General features: G+C 41.2%; 1 protein-coding gene across 2 annotated transcripts in view; it reads left to right on the forward strand.

The window, feature by feature from the left end:
* anos1b (anosmin 1b) overlaps positions 1 to 26334 on the forward strand; it is a 34790-nt gene that overhangs the window by 4267 nt on the left and 4189 nt on the right. The window contains exons 2-9 of one of the 2 annotated variants that reach the window (XM_036522578.1): positions 3760 to 3807; positions 14928 to 14990; positions 16089 to 16296; positions 16456 to 16640; positions 17512 to 17641; positions 21851 to 22053; positions 24184 to 24319; positions 26163 to 26327. In XM_036522578.1, coding sequence (XP_036378471.1) covers positions 3760 to 3807; positions 14928 to 14990; positions 16089 to 16296; positions 16456 to 16640; positions 17512 to 17641; positions 21851 to 22053; positions 24184 to 24319; positions 26163 to 26327 — 1138 coding nt within the window. The remainder of the gene's footprint in view (positions 1 to 3759; positions 3808 to 14927; positions 14991 to 16088; positions 16297 to 16455; positions 16641 to 17511; positions 17642 to 21850; positions 22054 to 24183; positions 24320 to 26162; positions 26328 to 26334) is intronic. The other variant, XM_036522579.1, reaches the window with a different exon arrangement.

A 26334-nucleotide genomic window follows, 5' to 3' on the forward strand; every position in this document is an offset into this window, starting at 1 on the left:
TGGGGAAAGGGACCGCCTGTATAATTTCACACTGCTGCACTGTGTCCTCTGTGCCATGGGGATCTGGCATCTCAAGGTTTCTATTCTGAAAGTACTATTCCCCATCACAGAGGGAAGAATTATCCTGTGCTTGTTTAATGTAATCAACCTTCTGTTTAAAGAACTGCCACTTGATGTAGATGTACAAGTATATACCGAAATTAGAAGATCAGAAAATATGCACCATTGATAAAAAATCCATCAGCAATGGAAATAGCCATTTAAATAACTAGCTTGTTTTTACCATCTTTTTTTCCTCAATGAAACTAACCAGGATAAAGAAGACCAGACAGCATCTCAGACACCTAAACTAGCGATGCTGATACTGTAAGTGAGCTGCAGACACACCGAGCTCCTGTGAACCTGGCTTTCTTCCACACTTGTGTACTAAACTCTTTTAGGTGGATCGGGTAACGAAAGTGTCGTCAAAACAAAGCTCTCTGTGGTTTCATGACAAATTCCACCCAGACATCCATGTGTCTGCTGTTTCACCTTGAGCTGAGTGTCAGTAAATCATTAGCCTCTTTGCCACCGTTTGTCGGTTTATCTCCAGGTAAATGGATAGCTGACGGTTTTTATGAATTCACCTTTCAGCTGTGGAGGTGGTATGAATTCTCATGCTTTTCAGACACACACAAGCTGCTCCTCTTTCAGTCCTCTATGAAGAATGAGGCCTCTCATTAAAGGGCCTAAGGTGATTAGTTTTACACCAATGTGCTAAATTTGGATATACATCACAAGTCTGATGTTAATTAAATTGAGTAAAAGAAGGTATATCAAAAGCCACTAAGAGAAGGGCACTTGGGTAAATTTTTTGGTGCAGCTGTGCAACAGGAAAAATCATAATGTTTCATTTATGAAAAGTAATATTAAAAATTAGTGATTTCTATAGCCATATGGAATTACTTTTAGTACATACTTAACTGTTCCATGCATTCTATTTTGTGTTTATTTGTAATGTAGTACAGTACTTGAAAATATCCTTGATGACTTCATCAAAGATGATGTCTAAAATCAAATAAAACTCTGTGACACGCAACAGTGAAAATGCACAATGACTTCAGTTACTTTGTATGCTTATGAAATAAATGTAGCAAATCTGAACCACTCTGCTGATGGTATCTTTTATTCTAACCATCTGTCAGCAGTGTGATTCAAATCTTATCATTCTATTTCAACTTTTCCTGGTGTGCGAGGGTTAGATAGAGCAAGGGTACTATGCCTTTTTTTAATGTATTCCTGAAGGCAATAATGACAACAGGGGCTTTCCTGTATCGGTCTCCCACATTATCGCAATTAGAAAAGATTACCTTGCCTTATCTCTATCTGTAAATTGTGCGGAGGCTGTCTAAGGAGGCTGTAACTGGTTGTTCCTGAATTGCACGTATTCGCAGTTGACATGTAATTAGGCAATTTAATATGGCCACCAATGTTGCAGGCATGCAGAAGTTTTATTTGCTGGAATCAACCCTCTCTTTTCCCTAACCTCTTTCTCCTCATCTAAATGGACTCTTTCTGTTCACACACACATGCACAGACACACACACACACACACACACACACATGCAAATAACCACATCAGAAGGACTGATATTTTTAAGTTTGCTGTTGATAGCGGACCGGGGAGCCTTGTAAGTCTGTCAACTGATGGTTCAGAAGAATCCAGGAAAAAAACCATTACAATCAGCTCATGCCATTTACTGATCAAAATAATGACAGAATTAGTTCAGTTCAACACCCTCCCTGGGGATAGGAGCCCTTTGTGCAGCCAAGGAGAGATTGCACTTACATCTCTGTGTGGTAAACCCAACAATTTCACGCGGCATTTTTGCTGTCAGATGCCATAAGGGGAGGTTTTGGTGGAAAACAATTTTTCTTTTGTATTTAGAAACATTGCGCTAAAACAGCTGCACATGTCGAGAGGGTGGAAGAACAAAGAGTCTTGGTCGCCTGACTGACAGAACCAATCTGATGGGTTGAGGGAGATGTAAACACCAACTGAGGATCACTCCTGCAGTTTCCATGGAGGACCCCATCCCCTTTCACTGCCTTTATTGTAGTCTCCCTTTTCGTTTGCCCCTCTGTCCCTTAGATGATATCTCTTTGATGAGTGCTGTCAAGACTTCCTGTGTATACAGTTGAAATATCTGAAGAGAAATTCCCATGAATGATTTTCAGAGTATGCATGTTTACCGGGAGAAACAAAATACATCCTCAAAACACAGTGAAAAAGTACGGAGCATTTGTTTGGTTGTTTGCCATAGAAGGACCACACTGCCTCCACCAGCCAAGCCCTGCATGCCAGTCTCTAGGGAGTGGAGTTGTCATCTGAAGTTTCATACCTTATACAAATACATCTTGTCTGCTGATGACCTTTTAATGGAGCTAATTCTGAAGTTCAACAATGACAGTAGATTCTCCAATACTCGTATGTCCTTGTCATGGACAGGGATGGTTTTCATTCCTGTCTGTGACCCTGCCAGTCAAGTTCCCCCACTGTTGTAGAAACAAAAAGCGTCAGGATGCTTATGCTCTTGCCATGATGGTGAATACCCAGGTAAATGCTCACACCAAAGACCAGTTTACAGGCCTCAAACTGTCTGTAAAGCTAAAGAAGCAACCCTTCTCTCTCAAGTTTTGCATTTAGCTTTGTTGTCCACACCTTTTTTCTGTAATTACGGTAATACTGAAATGCTGCACCCTTCAACACAGTGTTGTATGGTGGTAGTTAGTATTTTTAAAATGGATTTGTTTTGACTTCTTCCCCATCTTTGCAACCGTGTCAAGGTGGCTTAAAAGAAGAGTCACAAAGCTGATGTAATCTGCATTGATGGTATTACCCTTTAACATTCCTGAAGAGATCAGTTATGGCACCCCGAGACCCCGGCCTGTCAAACACAATGGCTGGTCTTCTCTTTGGGCTACTTTGTGATAATTAAGACCTCAGAAAAAGTAGCGTAAGCAGTCGACAGTAGTGGTATGAGATAAGTTTGCTTTGGCTAAATACTGGTTACCCAAAGGGTGTGTTTGTAGGCTTGCTAGTTAGAACAGATTATGGATTTAACACCCTTCATGCTCTGTGATTTCTATAATTGCTGTTTTTCATTTTAGAGAATGGTATTTCTTGTTGTTATGATGGGCAGAGTCTATTCTTATGTGCATTTTGTCAGTTCTGCACTTTTTAAAATCACACAGTTTTAAACATTATGTTACAGTCTTCAGTGCTCTGTTACCATTCTCTTACTGTGTATGCGCCATATACTGTCCTTGCCACCATGGTAAGTCCCTTTCTCCTGGAAAGCAGCACTTTAATTGACATGAAAACACTGGCACTGTGTGTACACCGTGCGTAGGCGTTATTAGTCAGTGGTATTATAGGGGCATTGGTAGTAGTGGTTAGAGTGCTGACGCACAGCAGCAGCTGTGGTTAGAGAGAGCAGCAGGAACTCCCAGGGCTACTGTGGCTCTTACTCATCACGGTGTGACCCACCACCACACAGTGAGGCAACGCAGTGAGGGGCTGTGATCACATCAAACATAGCATTAACACGCCGGGGTATGTGTCAGTATTAAAAAGTAAGCGTCCGTGTGGTTGTGTTTCTGGTTTGGATTCTACTTCTATTTACTCAAATTTTACTTTGCATGAAGACCAATTTCTTCAGCAATAAAATGTTGTACTCATTGGGCATACTGTTATTTCTGCCTCCTTCTCTCTTACAGAGTGATGATGTTTTGGGCTGGTGTGAGAATCACAGAAGATGTTCCCAGGTGAGTCATCTCTGCCCAGATCCAATTCCCAATCCCACACTTTTCATATTTTTACCTGCAGTTTACCTCATCTGGGCTTGTGTACAGCCTTCTACACAGTTTTGAATAAGTACATTATTTCCCTTGCAAAATCCAATTTCACTCCTTTAACTGGCAGTGGCCATAGGTCAGTGCCTTTATATGAACCATATGTCATATATGTATACCTTAAGCATGAATTCATGACTGAAGGGCTACTGTAAAAAATATTTAATGGAGCACAGAAGGAAGGCATTGTACCTTGAGTAAACATTATTGAGAGAGGTGATTTCTCCCAGGCCAAGGTTTAGTCAGATTCCATTTTCCCTCTTTACAATCTGGATACGATTTATATTTCAGTCTGGTAGGATCCCCATTATCAGTTTACTGATTAAATCTAACTTCTGGTATATTTTCATTTTATATCCTGTAACCTCATGAATGACTCCTCATATTCTGGGTCATCCTGTGCTGATGGTAATCAAAGGATGGTGAATGTGTCTTCAGGATCATGGGATGGTTAATGTGTCTGCAGGATCTGTTTCCCAAATCAAATCTCACTATGCCTCGTACAAGCACTTCAGACTGGCCGTGGATGTTAGGTCATATATATTTTGCCTTATGACAGTTTTATGTGGTATGTGAAAATAAGCAGGTTGGCTTTTCATAATTGGTTGCCTTAGAGGGTAATAAAAGAGGAAGGTCAGGAAAAGAACAGTGTCGGAAATGCTGAATGCACTGGCCCACTCCACTGCTGCATGATTAGCAAATCATGGAGCAGGCCGAGACTGGAGAAATGGATTGAATGGCTTGCATAAATGAAAAGCAAGTCCATTCATCACCTGATTTTTCTACCCTGTGCTTTTTCAATGAAGCTTGATATCCACTGAGTGATATGATCCATGTTGTCCAAGCAAAGCTAACCATAGCTCCACAGTCACAGAGGGAAGTTATGGGGAACTGACTTGTCCCAGATTAAACAGAGCGTTTGCAGTCTCTGAAAAACGGGGTTATCGGAATGAATTGATATGCAACTCTAATTTCTCACTAATAAGCCAGTAAATGTGGCTAGCTTTTTAATGGTAATTGCCTAAGCCAGACATTGTTAGTTGCCTCCTCCCCCTCCTGCCTTCTGGGACCAGGGTTAAAAGTGTCCCAGAAAGGTAGAGCTTTCCCCAGTGAAGGCCATATTTCTCACACCAAGTTCTTGAGCCGTCCTAATTGCTTTCAGATGGAGGTTATCCTCCCACACTCCATCCAATAATAGGTAAAGTAAATGTTGTGTTTCTTGTAAAAATAACGACATCCATTTCACATCCTCCTGGGCTGAACTGCTTCTCTTTAAGCGGGCAAAAATTAACTGCTGTTTATTCACTTAAGAATGATGCCAAGGGTATAATCTATTTTTTTACATAAACTACATGCATTTTCCCCCTTGTGCTAATTTCCTATTTGATTTTTAAAGGAGTTTCCATGCTTCCTTTATTTAGCGCAACATCATTACTGAAGTCTGGCACTTGGATATAATGTGAAGAGGCACTGCTTCCCTATGCATGGTGGTAGCAATGTATGGGAGAGAGTGGAGGTGCAAGTAGAGCTTTTTGCCCAGTGACCAAAGGGCAGCAACAGGACCTCCGGCAGTGTAAAGAGGTTCATCTCTGGGCTTGTCGGGTCCCATCTGTCAGGAGAGTGACCTTGGGCAGGGCTGAGACCAGCAGAAACTGAAAGTCGATGTCCGATGTTCCTTTCAGTCTGACATTACCTGCAGCGTCTGACAGCGCATGTTGCATGCCATGGTCCGGGACCCGGATTAACCTCCCATGAACCTAACCCCAAGAGCCTGTCGCTTTGTGGGAGTGTGTGAGGGCAGCTGGAGGCTCTGACCCCCTCCAGCCCCTCCTCCTCCTGACCCCAATGGCGGCTGTCATCACTGTGGCCATGCATTCCACCCCCCCAGTCAGCAGGTGAGATCCAGGCTTGTCAGCTGACCTACTGGCCAGCCATTGAGCTGAGGGGTTGGGGGCAGCAGTATAGGGTCACTCCCTGTGTGGTCATCTCACTAAGCCTCCTCTCCAGCTGGGCAGGGTCCCAGTCAAACATTGGGTCTTTCTGCTGGGGTTCTTGGGCCTGGGATTGTCCTTGTTGATCCAACATTTGCCCCATGTACTTTTTATTGCTTGTCTCAGAAACCTTAATGAGTTCTCCATTCATGCCTTTTTTTATTAATTGGTACTATTCTAGAACTTCCTTGGGACCTGGTAATACCAGCACAGCAAATTAGGATGTTGATAATTGGCTTGCAGGGGAGTCAGAATCTGCATTTACAAGCTGGAACAATGGCAAAAGTGAAGGTATTAAACAAATATATGTGATATTATTGTTTCCACATGAGATAGACGGCAAGATACTCCTAGAATGAATGAACTTTTTTTTTTTTTTTGGGGGGGGGGGTGTTAAATGGAAAGAATTCCCTATTTTTGTTTATTTTAAGAGCCATTTTGTCATAATGTCCAAGCCTATTCACAGCGGTCTCCCTGCAAAGACAATCACATTAACTACATATGTCCCACCATCTTTTCAAATCTCATCCAAAAGACATTTTAAAAGCCCCGTTTAACAACCTTTTTTGGTGCAGGCAACATATTTAAATTATTATTAATACATGCTTTTTGGTGCCCTGACAGCTTTGAATGGATTCACATATGGTCTCTAAGCTTGCGTAGTGGTCTTTTGAAATAAATCATGGTTGGTTACTTTGTACATATTTTGAGCATGGCCATTTACCTTTAACGGCTTGTAAAATTGTTTATGATGATGGATTCATTCAAACCATATGACAAAGTAAAAGCTTTGAGAGCCATGCAATTCAGTCTATGTTGAGCAATGTCCAAGTTACGTCTTTGTAGACCTCTGTTCCATTTCTATTTTTATTTCTCTCCACTCATTGTTTTTCTTCATGGTTTCTGTTTTGCTCCAAACTGTAAGTGTATTCTGAATTTACAACACACACACATTACAGTAGAGATTACTGCATGAAACCATTAACGACCTGAACTGTCTCTAGACTACAAACTCAAACACACACATAAGTCACTCTGGCTGGAGCTGCTGTACTTTCAGTCCTGAATGTATCCTTCCACATTGTTCAGGACAAGTATAGGACTATGAATTCACTTTAATTTGCTTAAGTGGTGAATTCAACCAATTAGATGAGCTGGAATAAGCTGTTTTTTTTTTTTATCTCAGACTCATGTGTGACACCTCCATGTTCTGCTAGACCTTCACAATGCAGAGAATTGTTCCTAGGCTGTGAAGGCATGCAGGGCGCTCAGAATCACTTGATACACAAGGAATTTCGCAACGCTTCTTTGAGTGAAAGATGTAGCTCCACATATGGTTTCTTTCATGATGGGGTCTGAGCCCATGAAAATTTGCATGACAGTACACTAAATCAGAACCCCTGGCCCTCCTTTTGGTTCATACTCTTGGAGAAAAATAAAAATGTTTAAAGCTAACCCCTTGTTGGAGGTGCACTGGGCCAGTCGCTTTAATCTGAGCGTCTGGATAATTGATGTTTTCTGAAAACAATTTTGTAGACACATGTAGATGGCTGCCATGCTGAAAAGCCTGAGTGTGTTAGTTATTAAAGAGAAGGATAAACTTCCCTACACTTTCCTACCCAAGTAGAAACAACATTGCTTCTGTTGCACTAATGTACTGCAGGTGTTCAGTGTTGGCATGGCATGGTATGATTCACCAGAGCCGCTGTGCGACCTTCCTTGACTCCGCAACAGAGAATTGGTGTTTTATTTCTTTTGTTTGTGGCTTGTTGTACAATCCTTTCAAGAGGTCTGCAAAATTTTATCCTCTTTTCAAACCGATTTCTCATTTGCGCTGCCACATTGCACAAAACCTTTTAGGAGGCTCCTTGAAGAACCATTACATTCTGCCCAAGGTGCTGCCTTTTTTTCTAAAGCACATGCATTATTAATTCATTCTTGGCTCATTCCTTTAACCAAGGTGACTTACAAGGGCACTGGTGTTGCAATACTATACATTGAACATGCAGAGAATTGTTACAGACTCATAAAATTATTTTGCTTCAGGCAGTTTCATACAGGAATTTTCAGTAGATATATTGAAAATTACAATGCCACCTTCTGTATATGGCAGTATATTCATGTATCTGCAACTAGTCAGAAACTGTCAGGAAGTTATATGCAAGGGTTAAATGTGTTTCATGTCTTTCTGTCTACGTTTTCATTATAAATTACAAAGGAAATGAAGTATCCACATTTTCAGTTAAGCTAATAGACTAGCCAACATGAGTCAACAGGCACTGATTGATTATCAATATGTTCAAACTCATTGGAATCCCCCCTTTAAATTCATGTGTTGGAATTGAATCTGACCACAATTGTGTTTACTTTTGAGTACACAGACCTAGTCCTGTACACAGGTAGGAATGTGATTCGTGTTGTGTCCATGTCATCTTGTGTAGTGGTTTCACCTTATTTTTGCAGACAGATAAAGCCCTTTGATAACATAGTGAATGTGACTGAAAATGTATGGCAGAAATATATTGAAAATGTCGCGCCTAGGATAACTTAGATAAGGTCAACTGAATTAACACCAAAGACATCCTAGGAAAATAGTCACATAGTCCTTTAGTGCTGTATGTTAGCTTCAATCTTAATAAAATCCTCTTTAATTCATTGTTTAATGTGCAGTAACCCCAGATGACAAGATGTAGTGTTTTTTTTTAATTTCTCAAGCTTGACTTTATATTCCAGTTTGGTGTTCCCATTGGGCATTGCAAATCAGAAAAAGAAACAGAGGTCATTATTTTACATGGAACATGGAGTCACTCACGTGGAGTCGATTTCGGGAACATTATAGTACATTGAATCTGTATGCCTCACTCATTCAATAAATGGATATTCAGATGATCTAAATGGATTATTTTTCATATTTACATACTTAGCAATCAGTCCTGCAGTTCCAGCTAACCAAAACTAGTGTTAGTGCCTGTTTAAGTCAGACCCTTCCTCATTCACACCCGCACCCTCTTCCCTGTGAGAGGGTGACACTTGCAGAAGGGAGGGTGACAGCTGACAAAGAGTGACAGCGGGAAGCTGTGTGGCGGGGCCTGAGGACCTGCCACGGAGCTTGGCAGGGGACCGAGGGCTTGGAGCTGTGTGGTATGTCAGCCAAGCAAGACACTGGATTAGAGGCCCGGGAATGAGGATGTTTCTTCTCTCCCAAACAAACAAGCACAGGGCAGATAAATAAACTCAGCTGCACATACCGCAAGGGTTCAAGTTCAGGGCTGGTTGTCTGCAGGCCTGTGTTTTTCCCTGTTTGATTTGTAGTGAGCAAATTTGTCCATGATTTAAGCAGTTATAATGCTGCTTGGGAAGTAGCTAGCAGGTCTTTGTTTGTTCAAAGAATATAAACTGCAAATCTATGTAATCATTTTTAAAGATATTCTCATGAAATTTGGAGTCAGTGGAAGCAGTAACTACCATTTCAGAAACACCATTGAAACAGCTGCATGGAAACAGGCTTAGCTAAAAGTGTAACACTCTTTTTCAGTTTAGGTATTGCATGTGCCGATCCCAAATTATGTAATTGATTTTTGAGACATTTCTAGTCAGGCATAGACGCCCGTAGATCATTCTCATTTATCTCTGGAATGAAGCTCCTGAATCCGATCAACTATACATGCCAAAAGCTAAAACCAAAGACATATTTTAAGCCATATTTAATTAACAGACAGGTGTTTTCTTTAGTCACTTTGCAGATTATGCCCTGCAAAAAGCTTCAACACACTCAGCAGTATGTTGATGTAACTGAGTAGAGCTTTACTCTCAGTGACAAATGGTACCTTCAATACCTCAGTTTTACTTGTTAAAACAAATTTCTTTAGTCTGAGTAGCAAAACTTTTAAACAGGACCCATTAACATTTTTATCTTCTTATGTCACTAGCATGTGGAAAAGACAAAGTGCTTGTGGTTGAGAAGCTCTATAAAACAAAGAAAGAGATGTGACTTTGAGTAAGCATGATCATAGCACTCATGCTGGGAGATAAGATGAACTGTGACTGAAGAGTAATTTACTGCCAGGCCAGGGAAGCCATATTCCATATCTGCCTTGTGTGAGCTCACCTCACAGCCACATCTGAAGGGTATTAGCACCCGGGAAACATGTTCACATATTTGGTGTGATTTATGTGTTTCTCTCACCCCTGGCCACTGGCTTCTTAGGAGCAGAACAGAGAACTGAATGAACTGTCAGCCCTGTCTACATAGGAGCTAAACTGTCACCCAGCCACCCCAGCCAAACACAGTAAAGCGCTTGCGTAGGAAGTGGAGACAGATGGGCTGTACGGACTGATTGGAATTGGACTGTTCTGCTGCTCTGTCCATCTGTGATTTCTTTTTTATGGAAAGGGAAGCTTTTATCTTTTTGAAGCGTTTTCCATATTGCCTTAACAGTGTTGCTTCCCTGCCCCTCCACTCTTTTTTTGCACTAAGCCAGGAAGTCATCCCTAAATTGTGCCAGGACAACCCGTGAAACAGCAGGAGTGCTGAAAAGTGCAGCTTTTATGTCCTCCAGTTGATAGATATCTAAATCCGGGGCTGAGGCTTGTAAAGACCATCATTTATCACTGGTCAGGACTTCCATCTGGCTGTGGAACTTAAACAGTAGCATATTCTTGACCCACAGCAACCATGCTGTAATTTATGTCTTCAGTAACTCACTTATCTGTCTGTTCCATATAGTGCCATCCAAATTCTATGGCATACATTAAAATACAGCTCCCTTGTGTAATCCATTGCAACCAGTCACCAAGAGATATTTGGTGGCTACCTGATGCCCAACTATGAAACACTTAATATGCCTGGTTCACTTTATACTGTTGAAGTGAATGCATGGTATTGTACCCCGTGCTTTAATTTATTGGCTGGTGCGTTGCTAGAATTCCAGAATCTTGGAGAAGCTGTCTTCACTGCGGGTAGCAGCCAATGGCAGATCAAAGTTTAGGGAACATATCCTCTGGGGCTGGAGCTCAGACTTAGGCACAGTCCTGCTCTGCCCACTGTATTTCTAACCATCAGTCACAATGAAAAAAAGCTCTGGTTACACCAAAGAAGATCTAGTATCTGGCATTTGGACAGCCGCTCCCTGGCATCACATTCCCTAAGAACACATCATGATCCAATGGTTTCACCAGGCCAGACAGGAGAATGAAGCCATGGAGTATGGAGGAAAAACAGGAACTCTGAAGTTATTCTAAGCAGCCTTTAATAATCATTCTTGTTCCATTCCATTCCTGAGTGGGATTGCCTCAATCATTCTCTGTAGGCTTCGTGTGAAGACCTGGATCATGTATTGTGGGCTGAGCAGTGATCCTAAGAACCCCACATTAGAAACACTATTAACAGGAAAGCCTGAATATGTCTTTTTCAAGGGATTCATTTACCCAGAGTTACATAAAATGTCTAGACCTGTAAAATTGACTGAGAAAATATTTCAAACAATAGGTTGACCATTGGTGAACAGCTCCATAAAATTCTGGAGAGATAGTTGGTAATTTGGAGTGAAATTGATAAAAAAGCAAACATTAACTTCACCACAGCTTTAATACGATGGCAGTTTTGTATTTCACATTGACCAAAACACTGATTAAACACTGAGGCTGACTGGTCTTGTTCACCTCGAGGTGTAGAGAAGCCAGTCCAACATTACAGAATAGGCTTCTGTGGTCAAGACCACTTGTGAGGTGTACAGTTGATTTATGCAGTCTTCTTATAAATGAATTTGACTTTCATTGCTGTGTGCTAACTGCTTTACTATTTTAAGTTGCTCTTTGCCTTCACAGAATAAAAGAATAGAGACTAATTGTAAACATATGTGAGAGAAGACTGCATGAGACTTTGGATTTAAATACTCCAGCTGGCATTTAGAAATTGACCAAGTGGAGGCACGTACTTGAACCTGTGGTCTCCAGTAATGATTGCTCACTGAAATTTTTGCTGTTAATTTTCGTAAATGGGGGATTACATCTTTTTCTCTCAGGTAAGAAGCTCCCTTCGGGCAAGCAAGTCAGTGGATATGGAGTATGGATTGACATGGCTGGAGAATAGGCTTTATTGAAATGCTGAGCAGTAGTGGGTGGGCTAATCTCCACTCTGTTGGGAGAATGTGATGAGAAACAGCAAAGGAAGCAGACTTTAGAACTAAAACAAGAGGCTCAGGTTTGCTTCACTTGCCTTTTACACAAAGTAATGTGCTTCGGAAACATGCTTTTAGGTCTGCATAATATATCATATTGTGGGACCTAAACTGCTGTCAAAGGGATGTAATGATTATGTATGGTTGCATTGAATCACATGTAGCCAGCAAGTTTTACTGAGAAACTCCAACACTTAAGTTGTAGATACAGTATACGTTTTGTGCCCAGTATTTGCTGTCTGTTAGTTGGATTCAGATATACCCTTCAAAAGCTTCTAAAGCTTGCAAATCATTCAGAGGATTGCCAGGTCATAAAAGGTTTAGCTAAAGGTTTACTGTTCACATTTTCAACCTGTCTCCATCTTATCTAGAACTGCAGATATGCATGTGAGATGTCAGTCACAATAAAAAAGCTTCTTTGCACAGGACGTCACTGCCCTACACATTTAGAAATTAGCAACAGATAACCTTTGTCTAGGAAAATAAAAGGTATATTCTTATCACCTCATTGTGAAGACAGGGCATTTTTGTTGTTTTGCAGTAAGCCAGGGGAGAAACATGGTCTGGATTCTGTTTGAGGACACAGGGACAGATTTATGTCAGGTCTTTTTTAACCCCCCTGTCTCCATAGAGTTCTCCTTGCCTTACCCAGGAATGTGTTGTCACATTGATAACTCCCAGGCATGTTGCAGCGTTTCTGCAACTTTTGAAGTGGGGGATGCAAGCGTGGCCCAGGAAGCCTGCCAGCAGTGATTAGATGGAAGCTGTGTACACTGGCCTGGCCTGGCCTTGGCGTGATCGCACATGCCCACACCGAGAGCACCCTGCTCTTTGACCCCTCAGCAGTCTCATTTAATGGCACATCCCCTGCTAACCACCTGCAGAGGCTTCACTAATGAGCTCAGAGTGGGTTTGCATGTAAGCACAGGGGAATCCTTATTCCTGGCATCAATCAATGATGAGGTATCAAACATACTACATACTATATTCAAGAACAGCATTGCATTCTTGCAGTGTTTTCATGACCTGAAATAATAATATTAAATATATAAAATTAATAATATTTAATTAATGCACTGCATGAGCCAGTGGTGACTTTTATTGCTGTTTTCAAGATAAAATATGATTTTTTCAATTGGTGATAATTGGATGACAAGTGTTGCTACTAGAACTATTTTTGGTTATGAAAATGCATTCAGGTAATCTGGATATGTGCATATCACAGTTTGTTTTATTATTATTAGTAGTAGTATTTGTATTTGAAAGGATGCAAGAAATATTGCAACGTATGAACAGACATCACCAATACACTGGGTGTACTTTCAGGGATGATGAACCTCCATTCCACTTGCCCTGTGTGTCAGATGTTTGTTTTCCAGGCAGACCTGGCTTTTGGAAAGTTCAGCCAAGAGAAGGCTGTCATTCTGGAGAAGGGAATGGATGGTGGCAGATGTCGGAATAATCATTCATATAACACATAACAGATGTCTTAATATTCTCCAGCCCATTTTAAAGAAATGTACCAATGTGGGTTCTCCTGTGGGGGTAAAAAGACACGCTGTGAGAAGACACGTTTGATAAATTAGGCTGGAGTCAGGCAAGGGGAAGCCAGTGCCATGCAGAGGGCAGGAATAGGAGAGCTCAGAGAGTACACACAAAATCACACACACACACAAACACACATATAGAGTGAGGCTGGGATGGATAGAGAACCATTCTTCACGTCCAACTCTCTCCACCAATTGAAACCCAGCAATGATGAATTACTTCCCTATCCTGGTGAATCACTCACAATTTTATCATCTCAACTTAAGGTTCGTCATTGTAAAAAAAAACTTCTGCTGATTAGCCTCTTCATGAAATGTTCATTCCAGCATGTTCATGAAATAGCTCACAGCTATCAGTGTTATTTTATATTTCTGTTTCAATATTAAAATTGAAATTATAGTCAATATATATTTATAAATATAGAGTGTTAGCAATTGTTGGATGCAGTTTGGGAACAGATTTGCTAACAACTAAAATCTGAATTTTTGGAGGTTAGGGTTTCTTATTTTTTCACTAGAAGCCTCAAATCTTGAAATGGTGGGCCTTTAGCTAGACTGGACAATTTCTTGATACGCAGAGGGGTTCATTAAAACCCTCAAACACCTTGCCTACTGGGATAGTTCTAACCAAGCTCACCTGTGAGTCTGTTGCTGGTGGTAGCTGGGCTGGGTTGTGTTGTAGATTGTGTGGAAAGTCATCGTCGCTAGCTTTGCTGTATTATGTATGAAGATAAGATTGCTCCTGTTTCACAGTCAATTTGATTATGTCTGATTGTGCTGTGAAGAGTCATAACTGTCATCACCAGACATTTTTACAGTTTATGATCCAGTGAGATTACAAGGAAATGACCCATTCTGCTGCAAATGGGTGGTCTCAGGGAGGAGCAGGAAAATACAGCAGACCTAACAAAGCCCTTTGTAACATTTACTTTTGATGTACAAGTATCCAGTTTTAAGGTGGTGATGTACCTTCAGCTTACATCAGTCTTGAACACAAACAGATTACTACTCATAGCAGCACTGCCAAAAAAGCTGTACTCCAAGTTATCTAACTTTCAGACAGTAGTTTGAAAGTTTATTCTGTGTATATGTAATATAAAATAATCCTGCTGAGGTGTCAAATGTAGTGAGATCATGTGTCATACAGTCATTGTTGAAATAAAAGCAGTAAATAAGCAGTTACTGTGTTTCTTGTCAGGTGAAGTAAACACTTGTGCACAATTCAAAGCATGTCATTCAATATTTTTTTTTTTATTAAAGCTGTGTTCATATTTTACTTTTACAAGGGTACATTACATATGTTTGTTTGTTTGTAGTGCCTTCAACCTTGCAGGGAATTGTGGGAAACAAGGAGAATCATGTCCCAGAAAGCTTGTGAGGTAAGTACCTCAATGGCAAGTATATTGGGAGTTTAACATAAAAAAAGAAAAGAGAGGACACATCACCTTCCCATGCTGCATAAAAAATGTGTAAATGAGCATTAACCTGAAGTGTGAGGTTTTGCATAATAAATTTTGGAATTTTTAAACTACCAATCTGCTGCATAGAAGTACTCCCAGCTCTCTCAATTCTCAGTCTCTTGACCGCATCAGCCCTACTCCATCACAGTGCCTCCAAGAAAAAAACTCTTTATGGGGGTTCAGCATTATTACACTTAGGAACATCGCCCTTTTCCAGTTAAATTATCCTTGCCTTTTATCATTTCATTGTGAAAGCTTTTGGAAAGGAAAGCTTTGTGTGTCGCTATGATTTAGAGACGTTGCACTGGGAGTGGGAATGCAATGTTCTGACAGGACTGCAGAGGATCAGAGGATAATTGAATACTGTTAGATGAGCCCAGTGTTTACACTTTTAGGTTTTGACTGCATATTAGAGGAAAATGTTAGGGCCGTTTAGCGATGACAGGAAAATGCTGTTCCCCTCTTTGAGATTGTCAAAAGGCATTAAAAATATGTAACAAGCTGGACTTAATGAAGCAGCGGCCATAATAGCAACAGTACTGGAGGTCTTGCATCCTGACAGTGTTTTCTGTATGGCTTAGCTATATTATGATAGTTGAATAAATATCCTGATGCAAGTCAAGGCTTCTCACTAGTAGTACCAGGGAAAGCAGTCCTTTGTAATTTCCCCCTCTCTGTGATTCATTCAGTGGAAGGAAAATGTGCTTGCATCCGACCAAAGAGGTGTTGAGTTGAGTAATACTTGGAGATGTTTAGTAAATGAACAGCATCCAATTGGTTCCAGCCAGCTCCAGTCCCTCCACAGCCAGATGTCTCCAAAATTGAATGCTCTGTGTTCTCCAGGTTTGTTTCAGCCAATTACCAATAAGGTGCCAGAATTCCAAGTACAGTGACGGTCTGTCTAACACAGAAATAGGACTGGCATGGCATTTGGTGGCTCAGTTAGTCAGCGGGGGTGGTTGGCTGTCTTAACCATGTCGATCTCTCTTGTCTTGCCCCCATAACTCCATTTAACAGAAGCACCACGAGTGTCTCACCAGCTCCGAGTTCCTGATGACCCTGCAGACGCTGAAGCAAGGAGACTGTCCCCCGCCTCAGAAGGCCTCAGGCTTTGCAGCAGCCTGTGTGGAGAGCTGCAGTGGTGACCGCGAGTGCTCTGGCTCCAAGAAGTGCTGCTCCAATGGCTGTGGGCATACCTGCCAGGCACCAGCCAACCTCTTTAAGGGTGAGCTTTCCTTGAAAATGCTGAAAGTCTTGTGTTCAGTTGGAATAACATCACACATCTAGGTTTAAGAATATCAGAATTGAGTTGTATTAGCATTGTCATTTATATTGCTAGATGTTTGTTTTATATGCTTACGGCTGAGCTCTTGCCTCTGACCAGGTGTCCCCCTGAAGCCCAAGAAAGACATGTCCTTCCTGGAGGACCAGCTGGGACAGCTGGAAGTGACCTGGATGTCCAAGTTCAATGTGTCAATTGAGCCAGTGCTATACGTCCTTCAGAGGAGGTGGAACTATGGCATTCACCCCAGTGAGGATGATGCCACGCCCTGGCAGACTGTTCTCATGGTAAACTTATATACCATAGCATTTATTGCAGCTAAACTCTGTATGACTGAACAGAAGATGTCCATAGAAGAAATAATTTGTTTAGATTGTACGCAATTGCATACGTTCTTTGACCTATACTGAGAATGTAAATGCCTTTATGACATGTATAAAGGCACAATGTCTGTGGCTGAACACCTGTTGTAGTAGAGTAAGTGGGACCCACTTCTACTTGCTGTTCTAAAACAGGGGAGATAATTTGCTAGCCATTTCAAGAGGAAGAGTATTACAACTCTGGCTGTCCCATCAACTGGGTGTCCATTCTGTGGGTTAAGACGGCAGTCTCCCCCTCCAGTTCACAGCCAGAGCGACCCTCTCTGCTGCGGATCTGGAAACAATCACCCACACAACTGCATAATTACAGACATTTGAGGCTTCAGCACCAATTACATCAGCAGGGTCGTCACGGCAACTCTGCTGCTGTTGGGGGGACCCATCAGAAAGCAGAGGCCATCTCTACAGGGAAAGAGTTTCTGCCCTAATTGTGTTCTGTTTCTTCTAACTATCTTTAGCTTTGCTCTTTAGTTTAGATCCAAGCATTTTTCCCAAAAATGATGCAGTATGTCAACAACAGTTTACTAGCTTACTAGTAGACATTTGAAAAACTGAACACATTATGCTTACAGAAGGAGAAGGAGAATGGTATGTCCTCCGTATTCTCTAATGGATAGGAACTGACAAAGTAGAGCATTCCAGAGATGTCTGTCAGTGATCCTATAGAGATCCCTCAGTCGATGGTGACATTGCTGAGACCCTTATCAGCTAGGGCCAGGTTACAGAGGAGTCAGGGACTGATTTGTCCGTAATCGCTCCCCTGTCTGTGACCCTGCAGACCATGGAGGACCGGGTGGTGCTGAAGGACGTGCGGCCCCACAGATGGTACCAGTTCAGAGTCAGCGCGGTCAACAGCCAGGGCACCCGCGGGTTCACCACCCCCAGCAAGCATTTCTTTTCCTCGCGAGGTAAGAGCTTCTTTCCATTCCCACAGGAGCAGGGGTCTTCATGTATTGACTGGGTCCATGTGTCTGACACTTTACCCAGACTGCAACCTGCAAGAGCTGGGCCAACCACCTACCTCCTCTGTCATTTGATCGTCAGAAGGTCAAGGTTTTGAGTCTGGTATTAATAGCTAACTTTATTCATTCCTTTGATTTTGTCGCTATAAAGGTTGTTGACTACATTTTACTCTTTACTGTAATTGAATAAAAATGATTTAACTTTATCAGTCATGATTTGACAATATCAGAGGAAAATCTTGAAGCCTTTTTCTGATGCCTTTCTGCATCACTGTATCTGTCTGTCTAGCCGTCCTTGCCTCGTCATTCAGCCCTTGTTGTTGGGCTGTCTGCTTATTTCCATAGATCGTTAAAAAAGTAACAGCTCAACAGGAGGTTGTTTTACTGGAAAGGGAGCAATGTGGGTAAATCTGCTAATCCCTGCTGAGAGAACAGCGACCGCAGGAGCATTGCAGCACCAGCGTCAGTCAGCTCTGTAAAAGGGGCTGCTACGAAACCCCAGGAATCCTTGGACCGCACCGAGCTGAGCTGCTGCCCGGAGGCCCGGCGCTGGCTGCAGTCGTATACACATCTGCTCCGCCTCTGGAAGGGCTGGGGGGAGCTGGCGTGCACGCTACATCAGATGTTAAACACGTTCCAGAGAGCAAGGAGACGTTCAGAAATAAACATTTTCCATGGTCGCCTTGTCTTTGGGCTTCAGTAAACAAAAATTCTTCAGAGAAATGTTGTGTTCATCCTTATTTTTGGTCGTTATTTCACCAGAGGCCTGTCCTTATAATGGGCTTTTCTTGTATACGGACAGGGCCAGTTATTTTGGTCACAAGCCCAGAACTATAACTATTTGTTCTTACAGAAACAAATCTAAATTTGTCTCATTTTACTGAAACTGTTATTGAAGGATATGGTTCATATAGTTTTTGACCATGAGGATGCTTTGATCACCACTTTCTAAGCCAAGCCCACCCGCTCTAAAGGAATAGAAAATATAATTGCTTGCAGACTGTGTTAATATAAAATTCACAGCCAAAAATACCTGGAATCAACATATTTGAAAGTTATTTTGCACTTTTACACAAGAATTCCCCAATACTTGGTGTTCGTCAAGCATTACATTCAAATATATACACGACAAGAGTCGAGACACCATACACCCTCTTTGAAATAAAAAAAGGTAAATTCGTGAAGTAAGGACTTAAATTAATTAACAGCAGCCTTCTCAATTGTACACATGCTTAGCAGGTGGGTTGTATACGATATATCATTTGTATTAAGTTGCAAGTTCCACTGTCTATGGGATGAGTCTGGCCATGTGTTCTACCTTATGATGGGGTTTTATGAGGTGAACCAGAGTTCTCTCTATTACATGTCACCCCACTCTTCTTGTATTTGAAGCATCACTGCATTATGATCTGGGTGTACAGAATGTTACTAAAACTGACCTGATGGATCCATCCATCTGCATTTTTCCTCTCACAAACATATTCTGTCATAGATTTGTTATGTTTTAAAACAGATCAAAGCATGTTTTTGCTGTTTTCAGGTTATTATGTGTGGATATTGGACATAAGTGTCCCTCTACGTACTAAATGCTAGCTATTAAATAATGGTGTATGTGTTAGTGCATGGTTACATTTTTTAATTTAATTTAAACTAGGAAAGGCTGATGTTTCTTGAAAAAACACTCTAATGACAAGCTGTTATTGATAGCTGAAGCCTGGGTTAATTTGTATTACATTTGATTAGAGGTTGAAATTTGTACAGCATTTTGCATCTAAAAATGAAATGTGCAGTTCTATCACAATCATAAACTACTTAGCTGCAGACCCTGCTTGTTTGATGTAGCAGCCATCACTTCAATTTAAAGGAATGTATTTCATGCAGGAGATCTTATATCCTACATGAAATCTACCTCTTGGCAAACATGGTTTCCAACTGAAATCATCTTAAAAGAATATCAGGTTCGTCTATGATGTTTCCTGCCCCCAAGGTTACTAGTTTTTTCAAATGAAAGCTAGAATTCTCAGAGATACATTAACTTGTCAACAACTGAGAAAAAAATATAATGAAGTTGTTTTGGGCAAACGGGAGAAGCTAACCACACAACTGTGATTAGATTTTATAGCAATATGCAGTTACTCACATTTAATTTCATTTAACATCCATTAACATTTAATTAAAGTGTGATAAACTCAGTTCATCTGTGCCTTTTATCCATCTTTTTGTTTACGTTATGAAGCAGTCACAGAATAGTCACTGTACAAGAGGCAGTATTAGAGTACTTCATGTATATATCCCTCTTACTGAACGATAAATAGAAACAGTCTTCCTTTTTTCAAAGGGATTGTTTCACTATGAATGGTGGAATTTTTTCCCATACATTTTGTGTGTCGGCAAAACATCTTCTAATAATTACACATATTTATCAAATGGCAAGTATTTGGAGGGATGAAAAATGTTGGGGGTCAGAGGTCATGTGCGTGGCTGCCATCACTCAAGGAAACCTGGAGATGAAAGGTACCTGGGAGGCTGATAACCCAATGAGGAAAAGTCTAAGTGACAGTTTCTCACCGATGACCTTGAGGCACACAGAGTGGCCCGCTCCCTGTTGTTATGAGTTGCCCCTCTCTATGAAATAGAACCTTTGTTTTGGAACTATGACGTCTGCAGAGCACAGCTAACTTCAAGAGGGCCAGAAGACCAAACATAACTTGTTCAGAAGCAGACCCTGAAGGCAAACTGCTGTTATAGTTTTCCAGTGGAGGCCTTTCATGATGGTTTATGTACAGTAGCCACTCTACAATGTCAAAGCCATCTCCGTTTTTCAACATTGGAAAACCTGGATTTATATCATTGTACTGCCTTGGGTAATGATATATTTTTTACAGTTACTCGCAAGGTAAAAGAGGTTAGTGCTATTTAGTGTCAACCAGAAACAGAATCAGTGTTGATGGCAGACTGGGATTTGTCAGAATATGATGGCTGGCTGTGGGCCTTGGTGTGGACACCCCAAGAATTTTAACTGCTTTTCTGTGTGCCCTTTAAGTCTTTTATGCCCAATACTAATATAATATCCACAAGGCGCAGTTTGGTCATGGGTCTGTAGACACAGACTCTTTTGACCTGTAAAATTTACTACCGCTCCTAGAAGGCTTGGCAAGAAAGGCTCAGTTCAGTCCTGGGTTACATGTATAACTCTTTAATTTTTCCCCTGCAGTTACGTTTCAATGAGAAATGATAGTGCAGCACTTGTACACTGAAACACACTGAAAGCTGTGGTGGGAAAAAAGTACAGGATAGTAATATCTTTTGTGGATTTGCCAGGGAGAATTTCTCCCAGTAGCCTCTGCTGCAGCTGTCATACACCTCCACCTAACCATACTTGACCCCACCTGAGATGGATGAACCCTGCATCCATCAACTGAATATCCCACCATCTTCATGTTCATCCCAGCCTCAGATCCATCACTGACACTGATCCATCACCAGCTGTGGGTCTGTGGTGCTGTGCGCTTGTGAAAACAATTGTCTCTGCATGTCAGCACCAGGGGGGTCCAGTATCTATCGTCTGCATATACACTGTAGCTACATTTCCTTAGATTTTTTTCTTTACAGAATATTTAACATCCAAATATATTCCTTATAGTAAAAATTATTGTGTCTTCCATGGCATCCCAGCACATATTAAAGAGTGATTGAAATTGATATGGAAGGGATAGTGTGATATTTACTCAGAAAATTACAGCTGTGTTTTATTCTCAAAGCAAAAAAATTGCTTTGCATAGAGCACAATATCCTTTTCCATTTCCTTAATGTGTGACTGGTTATTGGTGCTGTGTCCTCTGACATTTACTTTCCCACAGGCCTCACTGCTCTACCCTTTTCTTGTAACAGCAATTTGTGCACATCAGCACAATTCTGAAAAATGCCCTACATTTCACTCTGCTTTCAGTGTGGCTAATTCAGTTTTTATGTATTCTGTGCATAAACTCATCTGTCATGTAATGTACACACTTGCTTTGTAACCTTGCTTTTTTTGCTTAGTTGCCTTTGTTGTTTCCTCCTGTGTGCTGTTGTTGGTCACCTCAGGTGACTATAAATAAAAATGAAAGGACGATAGAAAGCAGCAATAAACCCACCTTCACCTTCCTGTTCCAGATCCATTCCCTCCGGAGATGCCGCGGAATGTGAGGGGAGGGAATTTCTCAGTTCGGGCAGACGGCACTGTGAGCGTCCTTCTCCTCTGGGAGCCCCCCGCAGATGAGGACCTGGCTGTTCACCACTACAAAGTGACCTGGAGTGTCCGTGTGGCACGCAGGACTGGCCACGACAGAAAGGAGAACTCCAGGGTCACTGAGGGGGTAAGGTCCAGTTTATTGCCATGTGTAGGTATAAAAATGCATACATTGCTGTCACAAGTGCTTACTATATTGTACATAAAGGCAATCAGATGTTCATGAAGACACACAAATATGCAGTAAAAACAGACATAAGTGCATCAAGAAATATCATCAAAGCAGCTATTAATAAATGAGATACATGGCTAACAATTAGCCTAGTAGGATCCCTTACTGACAATAAAAACTTACATAGGTTTTGCATTGGCATTCATATATAAAATCAACTGTTACTTGGGTAAGAGCTGGTTCTCTTAACACTGTGGCACCATTTGCCAGACTTAAAGGGCACGCACAAAGGAGTAAAAAGACTATGACTGGGATGGATGGGGTCTTTATTTTTTGGGCTTTGCTACAAAGTCTGGTGTATGTATTTTCAACTGAATGGAACTCTGTGGAACGGAACTCTATTTTTTTTGTTGATGAAATAAGTCTTTGTGCGCACACACACGCACATACACACTGTGACTCTGTGGTACAATATATCTTACCACGGAGTGTAATGCTGCTGCTGAACGGTTCCTCTCCGTTGCTGCAGAGGAGCTGCAGGTGCTCTGCTCATGTGCCGCGCTTGCACGCTAATAAACTGCACCCCGCTGCATTTATTTCTCTATGAATTTTAGTGAACAAAGGCAGCAGGTGTTCTCGTAGTAATTGTGTTTTATTGTTCTTCTGACTTCAATTGCCTGATCTGTTTTTTATTAAGTAATTTGTTTTTATTGTACCTGCTGCTCTACAGAAAGAAACAGTTTACTTTCCAGAGCAGGCTGTGTATTCAAACTGTATGTTGTTTTGCTCATAGACAGAGAGAAATACACTGATACTCATTATTTAGAGTCAAAAGCAAGTCTTTTACCCATCTGTCAGGTTGGGAATGGGAAACACATTTAATATATTTATAAGTATCTTGTATGAGGTGAGTAATCTTCAACCTATCAATTTGGCTAAGGATACTTTTTAAAAAAAATAAGTTTGAAAATATTTAGTATTATATTTGAATTTTAATTAAATTGTCTGTAGTGTGCACAGTTTTTTGAGTAAAGCCACATTAGTACCTGTGGAGGAGTGGGAGGAGATCAGTCATAATTAGATGAACATACACGCAGCCTCTCTGAAAACAGAAGAACAAGGTCTCATGAGTTTTTGATGGATAGCAAAGGGGGTGGCTGTGTCAAGTTAACAGCTCCTGACCTTTTTTCCATTTCTCTGATGGAGATGGCAGTCAGGTCCTCCGCCATGAGATTGTTAAGAATTTTTACAAGGGTTCCCACCACATTCCCATACAGGGCCGAGGCAGCTGTGCCAGCATTTCACTGCCCTGCTCTCACCCATCATGACACATAAAAGTAAGACGCCACAGGACCAAACTGTGCTCTGACATTTCGAACCAGGCCCGTGTCTCACGTTTCGTTATTTTGTCTGAAGCGAAAGTCGATTTGTCGTCAGCTCAGAGGAAAAGGGTCCCGTGACAGGAAATCATAACACGTCCTCCACAGTGACACAGGAGTCTTAAGTCTTAACACATGCGGGAGTTCCTCTGGTTATGTGCAGGCACATAGCCAAAACATGTGCTTCACTGCTATCCCAAAGTGCATGGAAAGAAACCTAATTAGTCACGATAGATATCTTAAGGAAATCTATGATATGTGCAACTGACTTTAGATTATTGCAATAGAGTGCATTACCCCATTGCTGCTTTTGGTTTCTCAACAATTATAGCCTGTTAAAGAAGCAAACAAGAATTCAGGTAATTTCAGAGTATTATGCTGAATCCCCTGTTAGTCATAATAAAATAATGACTGTATAAAAGTGGTTCACAGGGCGATTGAAAAACACAATGATACCACACTAAATCATTTAAGCAGGCTATTTCACTTACAGCCCTTAGAGGACAGTGAGTTGAGCTGTTAAAGTGCTGGCCTTGGTCATGCCATTCACATTAGGTTTGAATATGTAAACATGGTACAAGGGCAATGAGAGAATCATTGGCAAGTAGGTCCAGGCAGTAAACAGATGGCTGTGTCTTGTATATGCTTGTAGTGACTAAAATGTGTATAACAGCTGTGATTATAAATCTGTGCTTGTGTCCACCAGGTTGTCAGTGAGATAGAACTTGAAGGTCTTCAGCCCAATACTGCCTATCTGGTTCAGGTCCAAGCTGTAGCCTACTGGGGCCAGAAACGCCTAAAAAGCAGCAAATCCCAGTTGACCTTTACCACACCTTCAACAGGTATGGCCTCCTCTGACTTTCATTTACACACACAGCCATCACTAAAGATCAGCACAGTTAAATGGATTAAAATATAGTGCCTGTTGGTAATTTTTCAGTGGTGCCAGTATTTGTTTAATACATCTGTGAGTGTAGAGCCTGCTGTTAGTAAAAAAATTCCTAAAAACAAAAAAGAAGGCTGTCCAGATGAGAATGTCAAGGCAGTTGATTATCAGCCTTTGACCAATTCTGCATTTCAATCTAGTTAAATTGCATCTGATTAGAGAAGCAAGGCTACATTCATCTTAAGCCTGACTGACTTAAGTCTGAACAGCAATATAGTGATACCATGTTGTAGCAGCTTCAAATTTGCCACCTCTCTTTTTGAAGTCTGAAAAGAATTAGCTCCTTTTTAGGTAGCAAGTGCCTGTGTTGTATCAGTACCCTTGATCAGCCCTTATCTGGGTCAGATTGAATCACGGGTCACCAAAGTGCAGATGTCAGGGGGAGAGCCTCATTTACCTCTCCCACTAGAGAGCCAGTTAGCCTTCAGCTTGCAATTCGCCCTCAGCCAGGCATGGAATATTATTTGCAGTGGGGAGTTTTTCTGTTGTTGTTGTTTCTGCTTTTAATTAGGCTGCATAAATCCTGGACTAATTCAGCCAAAACCAACTCCAGACACACATCCCTGCACTCTGTGTGCTGGAGGAAAAGGCTTCCAGTGCTCCACTGGCCTCATTTAGCTTCACTCGGATTGTAAAATCAAATAAGAAATGTACTTATTCTGTTTTTAAATAAACTATGTAAAAGTATTACCTTTGTAATTTTCCTATTTCCTATTTCCCCTAATTATTTTTTTTTTCTCTACAAGTCAGTGTATTTTGCTTGGCTGGGTATTTTTCTTTTGTTTCCATAACCATGTGGTGTCTTTATCCTTTAAAAAGGATCTTGGATCATAAAGTCGCACTTTCTTGATATATTCAATTTAAGAGTAAGTGAATTTTTAGCATGATGAAGACAATAGATTCATTTCGTCTGATAGATGCTTACTGGTTTACTGGTTTGTTTTGTGTTTTTCAAAACTTAAAAAGAAATCTCTCAAGTATATTGTTCTCCCAAATTATAATCATTATCTTCATTGTTATCTTCATTTTTAGTGTCATAAGTAGATAGAATGTATACTAACCTGGTCAGTTCCTAGACCTCTTGGACTTCCTGGTAGTTGTCTAATTGTTACCACTGTCCGAACTGGTGAGGGAAGCAAATTGGTTCAATTAAAACAATGATTAATTGAATCGGATGCTTAAATGCCATTAAAAACCTGCAAACACTACCATCTCTGGGACTAAGGAAGAGCAGCCCCACACTGTACTTCACAGTAATATGTGTGTATGCATGTGTGTGTGTGTGGGGGGGGTGTTCCTCATGTTATTGCAGTATGTATTGGGAACACGATTCATATCCCAATCATTACAGGGTCATATTCCAGGTGAAGCCCTGCTATTGTGTCCTTGAGGAAGGTTCTTAACCTGTATTCTGTCTGTGAAATTGCAGTCATATGAATGGAATGGAATGAAAATGTAAGCAGTGTACATTTCCCTGGATGAGAACATCTGTTAAGGAAATAATTAATAGTTGTAATTATATTACACCTTTCTAGAAGAGGTACCATAATGTGGCACACCTGGCCCAGTGCAAAAATTTACTATATCATGAAAGGCAGGGGACCAAATTGCAAAATAGGGGCGATTCCCCACACAGCAGGGAGTTTTATAAACAGGGATGAAGGACCATTGTTGCTCAAACAGAAAATTCTTTTGATTTTACACAGCCAACGGGGGGTCTGTGCACTTTTCCCAAATAGCAGGTTCTCCGGGAGCAGCCAGTCAGGGCCAGGTGACGGCTGAGGTGTCCAATGAGCTGCCCACTTCACACTCCACTCCCACTCTTCTTCGGCTGGAGGCAGCCTCACCCCACTACCACAACAACCAGCTTCAGGTCAAAGTGTTCTGGAAGAAGCGCCTTCAGGGTGAGTG

Source organism: Megalops cyprinoides, chromosome 2 (assembly GCF_013368585.1).
Source record: "Megalops cyprinoides isolate fMegCyp1 chromosome 2, fMegCyp1.pri, whole genome shotgun sequence".
NCBI classification, from domain to species: Eukaryota; Metazoa; Chordata; class Actinopteri; order Elopiformes; family Megalopidae; genus Megalops; species Megalops cyprinoides.